General features: G+C 39.4%; 1 protein-coding gene across 1 annotated transcript in view; it reads right to left on the bottom strand.

The window, feature by feature from the left end:
• The window catches only part of LOC124775765 (limbic system-associated membrane protein-like), a 242,770-nt gene that overhangs the window by 26,082 nt on the left and 196,713 nt on the right, over nucleotides 1-19,975 (bottom strand). Inside the window, exons 6-9 of the mRNA XM_047250597.1 lie at nucleotides 18,399-18,540; nucleotides 13,931-14,028; nucleotides 13,654-13,828; nucleotides 4,638-4,765 (exon numbers count right to left, since the gene is read on the bottom strand). Of these exons, the coding sequence (XP_047106553.1) occupies nucleotides 4,638-4,765; nucleotides 13,654-13,828; nucleotides 13,931-14,028; nucleotides 18,399-18,540 (543 nt within the window). The remainder of the gene's footprint in view (nucleotides 1-4,637; nucleotides 4,766-13,653; nucleotides 13,829-13,930; nucleotides 14,029-18,398; nucleotides 18,541-19,975) is intronic.

The following is a 19,975-nucleotide window of genomic DNA, read 5'->3' as shown; positions in this document are numbered from 1 at the left end:
CTCTAAATAATATCAGAAATAGTTCCAGATGTGCAGGAAATAAATTAATGTCTTAGGATTGTGAGCACAAGACAGTTCTTTGTTGTTGGTTCGTTACACCAAAGCATAATTAATTTGGCCAACTTGTAATTTTGCATACATTCAACAGAGAGTAGTAATAGCTCTACACCTGTAATATTTTCAGGTTAATTTTTTTAAGCCTTATCCAAAGATACTCCATGAGAAACAACACCTTTTGTGGTGCAAAATCATCTGCTCTTTCTAATAAAACAAAAATTAAGGAGATAGGAGATGTTAACATCTAGCAATATGACATTAAAGTATGCACAAATTTGATGCAAAAAATTTATGTCATGCTTACATATGAATAGCTTCTAGAATATTAACAAGAACTGCTAATGGGAACTTCATTCGCCCAAAAATTATTTCAGCCACAAAATGCTTGAAGAACTGTTGCATATGGTATTCCCCAAGAGTGACATAACACGGCACAAAAAAGGTGACTGATGCAACCTTGAAATTTTAAGAATGTGAAGAACACAAATTTTTTATATATGTGATTCAAATTATTCCCTCGGTTTAATATTAATTTCACTTTTACATCACCTTAAATGTGGCCAAACTATTGCAGAATTCACACAATACAGGGTGATTCAAAAAGAATACCACAACTTTACAAATGTGTATTTGATGAAAGAAACATAATATAACCTTCTGTTATACATCATTACAAAGAGTATTTAAAAAGGTTTTTTTTCACTCAAAAACAAGTTCAGAGATGTTCAATATGGCCCCCTCCAGACACTCGAGCAATATCAACCCGATACTCCAACTCGTTCCACACTCTCTGTAGCATATCAGGCGTAACAGTTTGGATAGCTGCTGTTATTTCTCGTTTCAAATCATCAATGGTGGCTGGGAGAGGTGGCTGAAACACCATATCCTTAACATACCCCCATAAGAAAAAATTGCAGGGGGTAAGATCAGGGCTTCTTGGAGGCCAGTGATGAAGTGCTCTGTCACGGGCTGCCTGGCGGCCGATCCATCGCCTCGGGTAGTTGACGTTCAGATAGTTACGGACAGATAAGTGCCAATGTGGTGGCGCTCCATCCTGCTGAAATATGAATTGTTGTGCTTCTTGTTCGAGCTGAGGGAACAGCCAATTCTCTAACATCTCCAGATACTGTAGTCCAGTTACAGTAGCACCTTCGAAGAAAAGGGGATCAAAAACTTTATTGGCTGAAATGGCACAGAAAACGTTCACCTTAGGCGAGTCACGTTCATACTGAGTTGTTTCCCGTGGATTCTCAGTGCCCCATATACAGACATTGTGACGGTTGACTTTCCCAGCAAGGATAAAATCACAGAAATCGATTCTTTTAATCTTATCAGCTGCAGACAGTGCTTGAACCAATTTCAGACGATAAGGTTTCATAACTAACCTTTCTCGTAGGACTCTCCATACAGTTGATTGTGGAATTTGCAGCTCTCTGCTAGCTCTGCGAGTCGATTTTCCTGGGCTGCGAACAAATGCTTGCTGGATGCGTGCTACATTTTCATCACTCGTTCTCGGCCGTCCAGAACTTTTCCCTTTGCACAAACACCCATTCTCTTTAAACTGTTTATACCAACGTTTAATACACCACCTATCAGGAGGTTTAACACCATACTTCGTTTGAAATGCACGCTGAACAACTGTCGTCGATTCACTTCTGCCGTACTCAATAACACAAAAAGCTTTCTGTTGAGCGGTCGCCATCTTAGCATCAACTGACGCTGACGCCTAGTCAACAATGCCTCAAGCGAACAAATGTACAACTAAATGAAACTTTATAGCTCCCTTAATTCGCCGACAGATAGTGCTTAGCTCTGCCTTTTGTCGTTGCAGAGCTTTAAATTCCTAAAGTTGTGGTATTCTTTTTGAATCCCCCTGTATTTTGTAGTCCCCTTCTGAAAGCCTCATAAAATCCAGATGTTTGTACTGTGTGCTCACAGTTCGCACAGCTTTGTTTTATCCTATAGAAAAAGATTGTGCAGATTTTTCAGATTGAAATTGTTGGTCCACTTGGTTTAAAAAAAATCAATTAATGCAAAATCTCTACAAGCTGTCACAATGTTTAACATTGTGTTCATTGTGACAATATTTATGTATGCAGAACAGCCTTGCTGATAGAGTTGAATAAAGGAGGAACCTTCTTAAATCGTTCACTACAGTACCTAGCCTACGCTGACGATGTGGCATTACTCACATGAAACACTGCTTTGCTAGGCGAAGTCTATCAACAACTGGAGAAAGGTGGAAGGGAACTTGGCCTGACAGTCAATGACGAAAAGACCAAGTATATGGCAATGACCAACCAACAAAACCTACCAAATCTCAGGATAGCCAACAGGGAGTTTGAAAGGGTGAGAGACTTCAAGTACCTTGGGTCGACTATCACTGAGACAAATGCCATTGGCAGTGAGGTGAAAGCCAGAATAGCAGCAGGTAACAGATGCTACTTTGCCGCATTACCCGTGCTTAGGATTCGCTTCTATCATGAAAATCCAAAATCCTGATTTACAAAACAGTTATAAGACCAGTCGTTATGTATGGTGCCAAAACATGGACCATGACTGTAAGTGAGGAATGAATCCTTAGCATATAGGAGAGAAAGATGCTACGTAAAATATACGGGCCAATATATGATCAAGAAGGTTGGTGCATTCGTACGAATGCAGAACAACAACACATTTTTGAAGAACCTGACATTGTCACTACCATTGAAATAAGAAGACTGTGGTGGGCAGGGCACGTGGTCAGAATGGAAGAAGACAGAGCATGTAAGAGGATTTTTGATGGCAAGGCTGGAGGCAGACGGCAGAGGCAATGCCCTAGAAAGAGATGGGTGGATGGAGTTGAAGAAGATATGAAAAGGCTGGGTGTCAGAGGATGGAGATGGAAAGCCATGGACCAGATAGAATGGCAGGATATTGTGATGCAGGCCAAGGCCCTTCAAAGGCTGTAGAGCTGAGGAATAAGTAAGTAAGAACAGTCTTGCATCATTCACTTATTATAAAATACACAATAATTAAATTGTATCTACTGCCATAATATTTCTATATTCAGCCTTATTTTTCAATATTATTTATTTTAGTTTCAACTAACATTCATCCAGTACATATTTCATACAAATCACTAATCACAGTTACTATAAAACTTATATCAGGTGTATTACTTGAAGATAGTTCACAACAACTAAAATAGTGTTTGTAAGACAATGAGAGTAATACAGTTTTTTTTTTTAGGTGAAACAGATTTTGGTACATTAATATCAGCTGACAGCACATCTCATATCACTGCTAATGGATAGATCATTTGTTATTCAACAAATTATATCTGATGTATTGTGGGTGTAGTCCATCATCAGTATGCATTGTTCAATAAATTATATTTCATGCCTCTTCAGAATGCACTGTTTAACAATTTATATTTGATGCATATTGGGTATAGCCCATCTTCAGAATTCTGTAGATGGACTATGCCCAAAATGCATCAAATATTATTTGTTAAACAACATGTGATCTATTCATTTTAGGTGACTCATTCTGCAATGATATAAGAAGTGTCCTTGCCTTACATTATGATAACAGGCCTCCTACACAACTTTGTGCCACAACATCAGACATTAATACCACATCCAGTTTTTGTAATAATGTTTATGTGTAAGTTGTAGCATTTCCAGCAGCAACATTTTTGGCACAGTGTTGTCTTGCTTGGTCAACTGTCATCTTTGTGCACAAGTAACTGTGCAGCATCATGCTGTGGTATTCATAAGGTGTTGTACACTAGGTGTGTCCCTAATAACCCAAAAGTGTCAATTCTACTGTATATATTGGAAATGCCATGTGGCTAGGGCCTCCTGTTGGGTAGACTGTTCGCCTGGTGCAGGTCTTTCGAGTTGACGCCACTAGGGTGACTTGCATGTTGATGGGGATGAAATGATGATGATAAGGACAACACAATACCCAGTTCCTGAGCAGAGAAAATCTCTGACCCAGCTGGGAATTGAACCTGGGCCATTAGGTATGACGTTTCATTGAGCTGACCACTCAGCTCCCAGGGGTGGACAATTCTACCATATTTTTCCATATTATTTTAAGTCTTTCGATAGTAGACATCTGTAATGCAAACTCAAACACAATTTTGGCATAAATATCAGCACAAAATAATACATTTGTCCTCCTGCAATGCTGATTATGTTGTTCTAGCTCATCATTAGTCTGTTACAATACATTTTTTCTAATGTCTGTGCTTGCTGTAGGGCACCTTTATTCAAAGAATTTTTTACTACAGCAGAAACCAACATCATCTTGTGATCCTAACTATGAACATGAGTTAAAATGAATGTGAAGTTCATCTGGAGATGAACCTTTTTATTTGAAACAAATAACTACATTTTTTAAATAAATAGAATAATTATCAAAGGCTGGGCAGTATGTGCAGCAAGTTAGATTATCAAGCATTTTGGGTGTAGTAGAGATGCAGGAATGGAAAGATTAGCCCAACAGAAATGTTTTAAGATCATCATCACAGTCAAATGTATCAATCAGCTGCAATCAAATTACATGCAAATTAGATGGCAGCATAAACTTACCTCATACCTTCGGAAGAGCAGATGATATTCAATTATGGGTGAATAACTGTCTACTTCCCAGATGAGTGTATAGTTGTTTGCGATACCTATGTTTCTGTCTTTCTTAAATACTGCAGGTTTCGCTACACCTGTAAAGAGAAAAGCATAAATAATGAAATGGAAATAATTATGTCATAGTTGTCCTGAAAATGCACCCCCAAGATGGATAATAACTGTGGGCTTTGTACATTTAGTACAATATCTGCACACATAGAAATGAAATCGGTCAAACAACAAACTCTGGAGTGAGTGGTGCACTGTAACAGATATTTGAAAGTAGAAAAACTGGCAGTAAGAAGCCTCATATAGTACTCGCCTGAATGGAATGTGACTTTTCAGATTTTTAGTTTAAATTGAGACTTCTGAAAGAAGTCATATTACTTGAACATTATACAAAGGTGATCTTGTCTGTGTTTTATACCTAAGCCAAACTGACACAAAAAATAACTGCAAAAAGAACAAAGCAGTCATTACCTACAGATATGCCACACTGTTACTGATAATCTAGTATGTTCAGGAGGTTGGATTTGGGGGAGGGGAGGGGGTGAGGAGAGTGCTGTGAACTTCCTTTAGTGATTTCCATAGGAAAATGTTCAAGGTTTGTCCACAGGATAGCAGTTTTTATTCTAAGTTATATTACATTTATTTTATTTATTTATTGCCATAATGAACACATTCTTTTGACTTGAGAACTGAGTGTCTGCAATGGTCTTATGCAAGTCCATTCTATGCAATATGAAATATATCCTTCAATAATGATCACGTACATTTAATTTCCTACAGCAGATACAATAATGTATTGTTCTGGGTGTACCTCTTGCTATCAAACATGGCCTCTATCATTTTCTCTGGTATTATTTCATTTCCCATTCTCTTTACAAGTCCAAGCCTTTTTTACCTACTTTTCACAGTTCTATCATTCAACTTATATCCAATATGGGTATAAAGTACATCTTGTACACCACTTCCCTACATTTTGTTGACACGTTCCTTCCCCAGACTAAATCCCCCACTCACTGGTAAAATGCATTGGTCCATTGTGTCCTTCTGCTGACTCCCACCTCCACTTTGCATTCTGAATTATCCCAGTTCCTTAACATGTGAAGTGTCTGCCCCTGATAGCTGAATGGTCAGTGTGACGGATTGTTAATCCTCTGGGCCTGGGTTCGATTCCTGGCTGGGTCAGGGAATTTTCTCCCCCCAGGAACTGGGTGTTGTGCTGTCCTCATCCTTATCCTATCATCCTCATCGACTGCAGATTGCTGAAGTGGCGTCAAATTGAAAGACCAGTACCTGGCAAACGGTCTGCTCGCTGGGGGGCCCTAGCCATATTATTAAATAAATAAAATATTTGAAGTTGTCCACAATTTCAGTTCTGTGCCCTTTAATATTAATTCGTCCTTTCCCTTCTCTATCTCCTCTCTATACTATCATAATCTTGCTTTTCTCCAAACTGTATTTCACATCATATTCCTCAATTTTTTTGTTTAATATGTCCAGTTATTCTTGCACATCCTTCTGTTGATTCCTGCAAGACAATATCATTGGCAAATAACAGTAACTTCATCTCTCTTCCCTTAGAAGCTCCTTTTGTCTCCTTCAGAGTTTTGTGACACTACACTGCCTTGTCCCAGTTCTGTAACATTGCAAACCAATCAGTGTTTCTAATGTGGATCTGTACAAGCTGAAACTTTTATTGCACATTACTTGAAGAATTTATTTTCTGACTCTCTTTCTCTTCAAGGTTTCCAACACCTTTTCTCTGTGGACACTATTGTATGTCTGTACTAAGTCAAGCAATGCCATCACCAAATCTTTCCCACACTCCCAATGCCTTTCAACAACTATTTCGTACTAAAGATGGGTCCACTTTTGATCTACCATGTCAAAATCCATACCTCTAACTGACCTTTGATTGACCAAGGTGGCAAGGTGGATAGCATGCTGGACTCACATTCGGGAGGACGACGGTTCAATCCCGTGTCCAGCCATCCTGATTTAGGTTTTCTGTGATTTCCCTAAATTGCTTCAGGCAAATACCAGGATGGTTTCTTTGAAAGGGCACGGCTGACTTACTTCCTCATCCTTCCCTGATCCAACGAGACCGATGAACTTGCTGTTTGGTCTCTTCTGCCAAATCAACCCAGCCCATAACTGACCTTTCAATTTTTCTCTCAATCACCCTACCAGTATCTTCTCCATTATTTTTGCTACTCATGATACAAATTTGATCCCTTGAGTGTTATTTTAGAATTTTAAGCTCAAAAAACTCCCTGATCTTTTCCTGTACTTTCCCATCTTTTAGTTTCCACACTTTTAGTTTCTTCTCACTTCCTTTCTTTTTTCTTTTATTTTTATCCATCCTCATCTGTGGCACCACTATTCCATAGTCTCCATGAAAAACTTCTCCCATGAGTGCAGTTAAATTCATTAACTGTCTATGATTTTGCTTTTTGAACAGAAAGTAGTTAATGACTGTTTTTCCTTCTCTCTGCCTAACAATATCTTGTTATCTTTTGGCCATTTTCCTTCCAGAACCACATATTGCCCACAAGCAAACCATTTCTTTCGCAAAAATCATCAAATTTCTCTTCTTCATAAATCTTTTTTCCACGCCTATTTGGACCAATTATCTCTTTGTTCCCTAATTTCCTGGGATTTACATTACACATCACCGTCCTTTCATTCTCCTCTTTATTTCCTGTCTGTGGTGCATATACTTGGATGAGCTTTTTCACTCCATTACTTGTCCTCAGCTAAATCTTCATCATCCTGTCACTTGTGTATTCCACTGCTTCCAAACATTCTTCGAGGTTTGGTTTTACTATTATACCCACTTCATTCTTGGCCTCTTGTCCATCATTTGAAATAAAGTCTGTGTCATTTCCTCATTCTCCTCCTTCCTGTATTCCTCCACTAGACTTCACTAAGCCCCATCATTTTATGTTCTCCCTTTCTATGAAGTCAATCAGCTCTTCTGACCTCTGGCAACACTGTAACCATATGTGTGGTAACTACGTCTGTCAGCATATATTAGTCATGCTGTACAGTTGGTGCTGTGAATAGAGTTTTGGGTTAGCGTGCAGGAGGTCGATGGTTCGATCCTGGGTTGAGGCATATGGTTTTTTATTTGGTAAATGTAATCCAGGTAGTATGGTATGTGGTATCTTAATCATCAACAGCAATTGCAGCTGGTCCTCTAGAAAACATTTGCACTTACATACCACAATCATAGAAATGGAAGATTGGTCAGCTTTGAAAGAGCCCCTTTCCATGTCATGGGCATGAAATTACTCACACCACTTCATCTACTACATGTGACACCTGTTTTCTTTGTACCTCCTTCAATGATCCTTTCGATTAGGACTGGCTTTTATTCTTGCCTCATTCAGGTCCATTACATTTTGTTTGCGCCTTACGTAACCAGTAGGACTAGCAACATGCCTGGCAAATAATGTCCAAATTCAGTTAGTATTTGTATGTGTTATCCCCATGGTCCCATTAATTACGCCTTTCAAAATTGAGTCTGGTAGCTGCATGCTGTTTAGTACATATCTCAGTTTATTATTATTATTATTATTATTATTATACTATCAATGGGATTGTGGAAACAGCACATCTATTACCATTAGGGAAATAGTGTAATTCAAAACCAAACATTTCACAGTTAGCGGTGTCAGGATGAATCACGCAGAACAGTATCTGTTAGAGGGGTAATGAGCTTTAGATGCAACAGCTCACAGGAGTGATGACGCGTTTTACTGTACACGCTGTCCACTAGTTGGGGACTAGTTGTGAGTGGAGTAATGCACCTGTGACAGACTCCAATGTTCATGGATAGACGTATCAAATTTTTTCATTGTAAATCTCTAAACCACTGTGGCAGACATACGGCATACATAAACGATGAATATTTGGATATGCTTCTGGTCCTTGGTGCATATGATAACTGGGCTGGTGTTGCCACTTGTGAATATGCTGTTAGATATCCTCGTCGATGCCATCCAGGTAAAAATGTGTTTTATCATCTGGAGCTGCGCCTTCAGGAGTCAGGTTGTCTCCTTCCACCATGGTGTGATAGAGATTGTCCACAGACTTGGCATACTCCAGCTACTGAGGTCATACACCAAGAACCTCAGCAAAGTACACTTAGCATAGCAAGGCAGCTGCATGTCCCGCAATGCACAGTCGTTAACGTGGTGCACGAGCATGGGCTGCATTATGCTTTCATGCAGTGCCTACATCCAGCAGATCATCATCAATGGATGCAACTCTATGAATGGTTTCAACAACAACAGGAAGTCGACGATGACTTCATGAACACTGTAATATGGTTGAATGAAGCAGCATTCACTCGTGAGGGTGTCTTCAATATGCACAATGCCCAGCATTGGTGTGAGGTTAACCCGCACATCACTCACAACTGTGGATATCAAGTTCACTTTGGTATCAACATCTAGGCCAGAATACTGGGCAACAGGTGTCCAAGCCCCTACACATTGTCGACCAGTTGACTGCATGAAGGTATCGTGCATTCCTCTCAGTCTTATCTGCCTGAAGCACTGGAAGATGTTCCACTACATGTTCAGCAGAGGATATGGTTCCAACAAGATGGTGTACCTCCACACTCTGGAATTAATGTGTGACAGTATCTGGACAGAATATTTCCAGGGAAATCGCTCAGATGTGGAGGTCCAGTTGTATGGCCACCTCATTCACCTGACCTAAATCCCCTGGATTTCTTCCTGTGGGGACACCTGAAGGGGCACGCATACTCTGCTCCACCAAAGAATGTTGAAGAATTGGTAGTGCATGTTCACGCTGCTCTGGTTACTATGGATGAGCTTTGCTGTGAATAGTCCAGAGCTGTATGGTCCAGCAGGTTGCGCAATGTTTGAAAGCACAGGGAGGTTGCTTTAAGCATCTGTTGTTCTGAGGACAATGTTTTCTGTTGTGAAGGTCATGTAGCTCTTAATAAGGACATTATTATTGACACTGGTTGCTAACGTGTGACATCTGAGCACTCATATTATACATGTGACCTAAGAAATGGTTATATTACTGTATGAAATGTCAGAATGAAATTAGTGAATAAGAACAATGCTCCCCAACCCAGGATCGACTCTTGACCTCCTGCATGCTAACCCAAATCTCTATCCCCTGCACCAATAGTACAGCAAAACTAATATGTGTGGACACAGGTAGTTACCATTGATGTGGTTTGGTTACAGTGTTGCCAGACTGCTACTCTATAATGTCCTTTTCTGCCCAATGTACTCGCTGGATGAAATTTTGTGAGACATTTTTTTTATTGCTGGCATGTGAGGAGTTGTGCTGCGAAGCCCAAGTGTGGCAATTTCGCTGCACCCTGTATACATATCATTGACCTATACTTTTTCACAAATCAGGCAGAACTGATTTCCATTAAAAGTGTTTTATGGGGCTATTTACCACAATACACACTGTTTCATTTCTTCATATGTGCTGTACTGCATATTTATGATTATTAAACAGCTTAGGGAATTCATTTTGTCTCTGAGTAAACTAGAGACTGCCTGTATAGAAGCTGCTACAGGGTAATAATTATTGAACTATATGGAAAAAAAATAAAACGTAAATTAGTTACAAATTATGGGATGTGCACACTTTATTCAACATGTCAATGTCACTACAGATATCCGGATTTAGGTTATGACATGTTCTATATGCCAGCCATCATTGGCAATGATGTGGTGCAGATGAATAGTGAAATTCTACATGATCTGCTGAATTGTCACAACATCAGTGCTCTCAATGACTTCCTGAATAGCTGTTTTCAGCTCAACAATGGTTTTAGGGTTATTACTATACATTTTGTCTTTAATATAGCTCCAAAAAAAGGAGTCGCATGTGTTCAGATCCAGAGAATATGATGGTGAATCGAGGCCCATACCAGAGGCCTCAGGGTTCTGTAGAGCAAGAATGCAGTTTACAAAGTGCTCCTCCAGGCCATTCTTCTGCTTCAATGAGATCGAGCTACATCTTGCATGAACCACATTTTGTCTAAATCAGGGTCACTTTGGATAATGGGGATGAAATTACCTTCCAAAACCTTCATTTACCATACAGTAGTCACCGTGGAATATCACACTGATTATTCCATGGCTGGACATTTCACACCACATAGTCACCTGTTGAGGGTGAAAAGACTTCTCCATCATGAAATGCAGATTTTCTGTCTCCCAAATGCGCCCATTTTGCTTATTGATGAACCATCCAAATGAAAGTGGACTTCATTGCTAAACTGAACCATGCATGTGCGTACTAATTCCCATCATACCCTGTGGCCAACCATGCAGTTTGGATATCCTAACGCAAACTGTTCAGCAGTTATGTTGATTTTATTTCATGCAGTTCAATAATTGTCACCCTGTATGTGCTTCACAGTACAAGTCTTTGAATGGATTGAAAAACAGCATGTCATTTTTGTCACCTAGAAGTATTGGTGGTCAGATGTGTGCAGCTTATATCTATATTACTAAGGCCAATTTGTTGCAGAGTAGTGAAAACTTTAGGTTAGTCTATTGTATTCTTTTTGGAACTTAAAAATCTCCTCTGTAGGAGTAAACATGGATTCTCATCATTTGAAACTCATCTTACCCTGTCCATGAGATCTACAAGGCAGTAAATGATGACATACAGGCTGATGTTGGGTTCATTGACGTCTGAAAAGCATTTGATGCAATTGTGCCTAGTCACACAGAGGAAAATGGAAGCTTATGGCATATTGGACTATTTTTATGATTACTGTGAAAACCTCCCCCTGAGCTCAGTACATTATTCTTTACTGAGGCAAATCACCATACATGAAACTAGCTTTGAAGGTACCTCAAGGGAACGTTATTGAACTGTTATAGTTCGTGGTACATACATGGACAGATGGATGTCGGAAACTCCATGAGTTTGATAATGTTGTTATTATACATCATAAAGATCAAGCAAGCAATAAATGTAAAATTGGCAAGAATTGATCTGAATGATTGGATATGTAAATGATTAATATTTCAGTGCAACCACATAAAGCAGGTAGCAGTAACACCATCTACATTCTCTATATGTGGAAAGATCATGCAGTGGGCTTCTCATTAAGAAATCACATTTTTATGTTGTTTATTCGTGGGAACATCATGTCATGGCTCTTGTAAGAAGAAGCAATAGCTATCAGCATGTGTCAGAATTTGACAGTGGCAGATCACAACCTATCAAGACTGTGGTTTACCGTTCCATGATGTTGCTGCTTGTGTTAGTCAGGATTCCATGACTGTCATAAAAATATGGAATCGATGGGTTCAGGAAGCCATACACCCTTCACACAGGCTCTAATGGTCCCACATGTCTAGGGCTGGAGAGGGCAGACACATTGTCTACTCAGCCATATACTACAGCTATATCATGTATCTTTGCGAAGGAAAGGGGTCAGTTTGCAGTAAGACACATCCACAAGGACATTTTAGCAATGTCTGGAGCACCAAAAACTGTCAGCACAACCACCATTGCCATGGCTTTTCTTGATGCAGAAGTAGAGAGAGGTCAGCAAACAAGGGTGTGTCAAACATTGGAAACAGGTGTGACAACAAATTGTCTTTTCAGACAAATCCCAGTTCTGCGTACAGAATCGCTATGGATATATCAAGTGTGAAGGTTCCAAGGAGAAATAATGTTTCTGGATTGCATATGGGTCCAGCAGCTGGTGTAAAGGTATGGGAAATGAATGGGTAGACAACACCGTCACCTCTACTTCACGTAGTTGGTAATTTTGATGACATGTTAAGGTTAGCATCTGATTCCTATCTTTGAGCTCTCTGTGATGTTGTCTTCCAAGAGTACAATGCTGTACTCACCTACCTCAATACAGAGGGCATCCAACTATTGCCTGGTTAGCATGTTCTCCAGATCTCTAACTGATAAAAAACATATGGTCATGCTTTTCTGAGAGACAGGCACTGACATGCTACTCACCAGCTGCCTCTACAATTGATGAACTCTGACACAGAGGTGAAGCACTGTGGAATGAAGTACCCATATCCATTACACATGTTCAGTTTGATTGGGTGTCCAGCCAGGTTAGAGTCATTGTTGTTGCCAGAGGTGGCAGCTGTATGTACTAAATTTTCTACACTGTAAAACCCCGAATCACCTACAAACTTAATCATGTATCTTCTTATTTTACTGTATATGTAGAATAAGTAAATTCTGGTTATTTGTTGTCCTTGCGGATGCAATTTTAATGGTGAACAGAAAACTTTTGTGGAACAAAAGAAATGTCAAGATGACTGGTGCTGGAACTGATAGCTGACCCTAAACATAAACAAATAAAAAATATAGATGTTATGTGTAATTACTCATAACTGGGGATCCATTACACTTTGATCACACAACTGGAAACCAAGCAGTCACATACGTGTCCTTAGCAGTTAATGATGGGACGATGTTGTAAATCAAGTTTTACAAATGACAGTTGTCAAAATGGTTTATTGTAAGAACCCTAACAAAATGTAATTCATCCGTGAAGGAGATAGCTTACAAAATCCTATTTCAAGCAAGTCTAGAGTGTTGCCTATCAATGTGGAACTCTTACGAGATAGGATTAATTGAGAAGTTCCAAAGAAAAGCTGTGCATTTTTTCATGGTTTGTTTAGTAAGCATGAGATCATCATGGGGAAACTCAACCAATTCTGTTGACAGACACTACCAGAGAAACTTTGAGCACTCATCCCAAGAAGACTCAAATAGCATATTAGTTCTTTCCGTATTGGAGCATCTATCAAAGCTTACTGACAGTCTTTCTTGCCTTGCACCATTTGCAAAAGGAATTTTACTGAGGTGTGGTGAGATGGGGATGGGATATCATTGATAGGAGTTACCCACCTACTCTTCATCATCATCATCCATAAGATAGCTTGTGTAATATAAATTTAGATGTGGGCTGAAATACTACCTGATAATTGTACAGTATCTTCCTTGGATCCAAGCTGATTACTTGCTCTGCACTTATAAAAGCCCAAGTCATCAGCTTCCACCTTTCGAATGATTAAGCTGTATCGAGGGCCTTGTACTGAGCTGTGATATCGACCATATGAGGTAATCTGCTTTCCATCCTTCAGCCATATCACCTTCAAACAAAATTTATATTTAATAACTCAACAATTTTATAGCATTATAATAGTATCTCAAATATATATATGATTCTTCAAAACTGAGACAGAGTTTCTTACCCTAGCTTCTGGGTCTGCAGACACCAGGCAAGCCAACTCAGCACGGACTCCAGGAGCGGCATGGACCCAAGGCTGCTCAGCAGAGACATTCGGTGGGTCTGTGCAAAGTGTTTTCTTCAGGTGTCAATGTGATTACAAAAACAGTTTTGCTTTGATTATCATCATTGCCCTTTTCAAATGCTATACAGTGAACATAATTAGTGGCTGTTTACAGTTTTGTTTGATAAAAGTTCGAAACTGTTTCCATTCTTGCAGTTTTTCATCTTTCTCCAAGCAGAATTCCACTTACATGTCAGGCAGTGGTTAATTTCAGTTACAATAGTGTCTTTACAGTTTACTTTCTTGTTATGGAATATGAAATGTACATTTCATTAACATGGTCATTATCAAGTAACTGTGTTGTGGGCCTACAGTACAGTCTGAAATACAGAAGGAGAAACAAGAAATACTATATCCTACATATGGAAAGTGTTCTGTAGTGTTCTGAGGATACTGGAAATTAGGTGATATGCACAGTGACAGAGGAGTTGGAACAGGCTGGAGATCAGAGGCAACTAATAACTTCTGTAAAAATTGCAATGCCAAGGTTACATGTAAATGAATGGATTTTATACACTACAGACTAGGCACACAATAATACAGAAATGATCATTATTGCTGGTCCATATGAGATCTGTTAGCTTGAGATTTCTGAATGATGTGAAACCCACTCATAGTGCAACTTTTAAATGCCATTGTATGGAATCAAAGACTGTGGAGATATAGTCCAGAGACCTCCCTCTACGCAGTTTGTGTGGGAATTGACAAAGCATAAACAGTATACATACTGAAGGACCACAGCAAATAAATTGCTGACCAGCAATATCCACAAAATGTTTGGAGAATAAACCATCACACAACTGGAGAAAGGTGCACTGGACATAAATGGCACACTGACCTCCAGTAGCCAACAAAGTTGCGACTGCTGAACATTGTCCAGAGACGAGCCATAAAATGAGATATTCAAAAATTTCAGAAAGTTCATCCTCTTTTGGGACTGTGTGTACAAGAATATACTCAGGCTTCAAAAGAGACTAGCCAACAAGAGAACAATGGATTTAAGCTCAACCAAGTGTGGAACCCAACACTGAAGCTGCTGCTGCTGCAAACACAGTGGAGGCAGAATGCGAAACAGGCTGAAGGCAAAGTGCAGACTGAGATCCTCTATTCAACCTTCAGAAGCCAGCCGCCTCCATCACTATAGCCATCACATTGCATGGTCAATGAACAAGGGCCTAGGCTGATATGTCACACCCACTGGCTCCTACTGAGGAGTGGCCTGATGAGAATGACACATTACAACATCAACAAAGTTCATTATATAACACCCAATACCACCAAATATAACACGCAATAATCAAAAGCAGAATAACAAAGAGGAGACTTTGAAGCTCAATTAGTAAATGAGGGAAGAATCCTGCAACATGATGGAGGAAAAGGAAACATGGCCTGCAATTTGAATCAGATGGAAAAGTGAAACAATTCAGTTTAAAAAAAGTAGTACATTTACACAGATAAATTCTGAATTGTGAAAAGTGAGAAGGATATGACATAATGTGTAGATAATCTGTAAAGGTTTGGTGCCATGTGATGTGACATGCGACACACACGGAGGTTCTTTAGAAAATAATGTTTTGACTTGGAAGTCAATTTGCTTTTTTAAAATCACTGATGATTTTTAAATGCCATTGATTGTAAAAGATATGTTTTAGATTTTAGTAATAAATCATTTTCTTCTTTAAATCACATTTTTAAATCCTGTACTTTATCTTTCTCATAATGAATACTGTAAATAATTCTCATTGTCAAGTGTGGGTGATGTGTACCAGTAGGTACATCATTCTAGTAACTTCTGGAATCTGAGTGTCCTGCTGTGTAGAAATTCACATATGTTAATTACCTCTTACACAGTTCACTTGTGCACACTATAAATGGAACAGTAATGAACCTGTCACATAAATACATTATCTGATCAAAAGTATCCAGACACATCTTTGTAATGTGGAACTGACTACTAGATATTGTGACAGCAGACCCATCAGTATAAGAGGATGTGAGGAGTATTGTGTTGTCAGTAGAGAAGCAGTAACAGCAGAATGGATTGGTCAGGAGAGCACAGTAACTTCAAATGTCAACTGCTCCTTGAATGTCACTTGAGCAATAAATCCATTGGGGACATTTCAAACATTCTAAACATGAACAAGTCAACTGTTGGTGATATGATTTTGTAGTTGAAGTGAGGGACTGTCGGGCATCACGGAGGATGGTAGTGAAAAAAGTAACATTAAATTAGTGGGAGGAATCACTACTGAGTTCTAAAGTCCTACCAGCAGTTCAGCTAGCACAATGACTATTGCAGGGGGTTGAAAGGAGTGAAGTACAATGGTTGAGCAACGCCTCATAAGCCAAACATTTCTGCAATCAGTGCTAAACAACACCTGAGGTGGTGTAGAACTGATGCCACTGGACAGTGGATGACTGGGAATGAGTGATTTGGAGTGATGAACTGCACTGTGTGCTGTGGCAATGAGATGGAAGGTTTGGGTTTGACAAATTGTTGGAGAAGATTGCCCACCATTATGTGTAGTAAGGAGGAGGTGGTGCTAGAGTTAGGAGCGTTTCTTGTGGTTAGGGTGCGATCCCCTTCTTGCTCTTAGGAAAAGCTAAATGCAGAAGGATATTAACCCATTTTATAGCATTGGTCCAGTGTACAGTAGAGGAACAGTTCAGAGACAATGATTGTTTGTAACAGCATGACAACACACCCTGTTATGAAACAGCATTTGTGAGGCAATGGTTTGTGCACAATAACAGTCCTGAACTGCTCTGGCTTGCCCAGAGTCCTGACGAGAACCCAATGGAACATCTCTGTGATGCGTTAGGACATAGACTTTACTCCAGACCCCAGCGTCCAACATCACTACCGTCTTTGGTTTCTGCTCTTGTGGAAGAATGGGCTACCATCTCTCCATAGGCATTCAGACATCTCACTGAAAGTGTCCCCAACAGAGTTGAAACTGCCATAAAGGCAAAGGATAGATGCATTTCACGTTATTGTACGCTTCTAGGTGTCTGCATACTTTTGATCACTAGTGTACAATGATCAGCGTCATGTACCTGAATACTGGAATAGTTGACAAAGTTTGTGTTATTGCTTTATTGGCAAGTCTCTGAACTAGCCTGTCGATGACTTAAACTGATCTTGTTGTATGATAGGTCACTTGAGTTCTTGTGCTGTGTGTAAGTAAGTAATGCATGAAGGGTACGTCAGGTTTGAATTAAAGAGGTGAATTAGGGTAATGTAAGGAAAGTAGGAGATCTGGTTAAATGCAGCACCTCACCATAATCTCCTCACCATAATCTTCTCATTTTTAAAAGCAACTCAGAAGTTATCAGCCCAGGCCAACACCCACACACTAATTATTGTCAAGAATGTCAGCTGTGGATGAATTCTCAAATTTAACATACAAGATGGGTGTTGAGCTGAATTCTGATGGTGAAAATTATTTTCTGTACTAGTATTCAATCCAACCAAGAACACAAAGTTCACAGACATGTTCATCACATACAATAGCACAGAGAGGTTTACATCATGTGGCAGATCACATGTAAGCAGAAAGTGTGGTCTGGAAAGCAACAATGAAATTATGAACACCAAATTATATTTGAGATAATTACCAGAATTCAATTTGATCTATAACTGTTCCTAGCATCTCTCTTTTCCAACATTAGAGGATTCTCGGAGGAAGACCGTAGGGCATATTTAAAATTGAACACTAAACTCAAGCATTAATCTTTCATTTGTATGTACTATAATGGATAATGGACTGTGCAAAAGCCCAACAAGGATAAAATAAAAGCTCTGTAAAACTGTGCAAATCCAAGAGTTCTGTGAATATTGTGGATGAAATGCAGCAGTAACAGCTTTTGGGGTAGCTGCAGGCAAAGAACAAGTTTATCAATTGCTTATGAATCTGAGGTAGTTTCCACTCATTACATACAGAATGGGGACACTGTAGAAGATGGTTATACCATGGAAAGTGGAAGGAAGGTGACACCAAGGAGAGGCTCCATGAGTTGACAAAATGGACAAGCTGATTGGGAAATTCCGTGATCAGTGTCACTAGGGATCTCATACAGGATTGGATATCATGGCAGTAAGCGGCCTTCTATTCTTGAATCACACTGCCAACATCTTTAGGACAGAGAGAGAGAGAAGGGGGGGGGGGGGCGGGAGGAGGGGGGGGGGGAGGGAGGGCCAGTGGAGAGAACTTCTGTTAGAGATACAAGAGTCTCCATTACACATTTTGGTGTAGAGATAGCAACTTGGAGCAGTATATATTACGTTTCTTTCAATTTACTGTGGCTGACAGTTTCAGGGAACAAAGTGAGGTTCATGCACTGATATAGCTTAAGTGTCAGGGCTTACAGAGAATCGTGAGGTGGATGTCAGCACTGGCTGGGTCACCCACACCATTGCTGGCTGTGCACTGATAGACACCGGACAGCTCCTGTGAGACCGCCTTGAATTGCAGCCGAGAGCGATGGTCAATCAGCTCCAGTGGCAACCCCTGTGAACATCCATCACATAGTTATTTTAAAATTATCATCATTATACAGCATTATGTGTAAATTATTTCTACATCTGAGAAAATGTCATATAATAATAATATTTGGTATTCAGAGAATTACATGATCATTGGAATCTTCAGTTCCCAGAGTAGAGTCACCATGGCCATTGGTTCCCGGCATTATGTTTCCACTTGGTATATCTCATTCTCCATCCACAGACAGTGAGTGATGTGAGGCCTTTCTTTTTTCTTCATATTGTGTGAGCTCCAGTCAAAGGTGTGCTACACTAATGATTCCACAATTTGACTTGGGGTACATGCAGTCTATCAGCACATTCTCTTTTCATCTGCCTCTCTACTGGTCAATCATTTTTAGTTTCCCAGAATTCTGTATTGGTCATTGGCCATTATATTCCTGCTGCATGTTTCTCAAATACCTATCTGATGTTCAGTGGTCAGTTCTTTGTTTTCTTTTCACTATTTATATCTGTTCAGCGATATTAACTTAGTACTTATGTCAAATTTTTGGAGGTTAGCACTTGGTGAGACTGATTAGATTTCTGGACACTTGCGATTGTATGAAGGTTCACATGTTGATATGGCACTGAACATCTGTAAATACTTGTCCATCTACATGATAAAATTGGTGAGCTAACAGCACCAGAGTAATCGTGTTGTTAATAGAGCTTCCTGGAGCATCAACTTCTAAAGTTGGCTTACACAGTGGACCTTCTATTTGTATGCTATTTGATAGAAATAAGTTGCTGACGGTGTACAGCAGTCAGACACAAATTGGTTTTAGGTTACTTTATTCAGAAAGTACCATTACTGATTTCGAATTATATAGTTATCATCAGATGGCTTTCACATTTTCATCAAAATATAAGATGCACTGATTTACTGGTGAATTTCACAGTTTCAAATGTGTAATAAAGATTTTTATTGCATGTTTGTAACTGTGAATTATTGTTTATCCTAAGGCAACTCACCAGTACATCACTGTATCATATATGTTTACAAAAGCATGAAAGCTGTCCGATGATGGATTGTATAAATTTGAAATCGGGAATGGTAAAGTAACCTAAAACCAGTTGCTGTATGTCATTAACTGTTAATTTCGTATAACGCCCGCGGTCTTCGACCGTGTCTTAATTTGACAAAATTGCATTACACTATTTGAGCTGCTCAATGTACTCTACTGTTGGTTGACCACATGGATGTCTGAGAGTGAAGTTACACAACTCCTAAATTGATAACATAACGTAAATATGAACATAATAAATAAAGATAGCAGAGTAGAATATTCCAAACATATAACTACTATCAAATGTTTCAGTAGAGTATTTTTGCAACCTATATGAATAATTGTACTGCCTGTGAGTGGTGTAAGACTTTTGTCATTTTTCTTCTGGTGGAATGGAAGGTTATGTATAGC

Source organism: Schistocerca piceifrons, chromosome 2 (assembly GCF_021461385.2).
Source record: "Schistocerca piceifrons isolate TAMUIC-IGC-003096 chromosome 2, iqSchPice1.1, whole genome shotgun sequence".
In the NCBI taxonomy this organism is placed as follows: domain Eukaryota; kingdom Metazoa; phylum Arthropoda; class Insecta; order Orthoptera; family Acrididae; genus Schistocerca; species Schistocerca piceifrons.
Note: the sequence above shows the minus strand (reverse complement) of the source record. Positions and strands in the feature narration are given on the sequence as shown.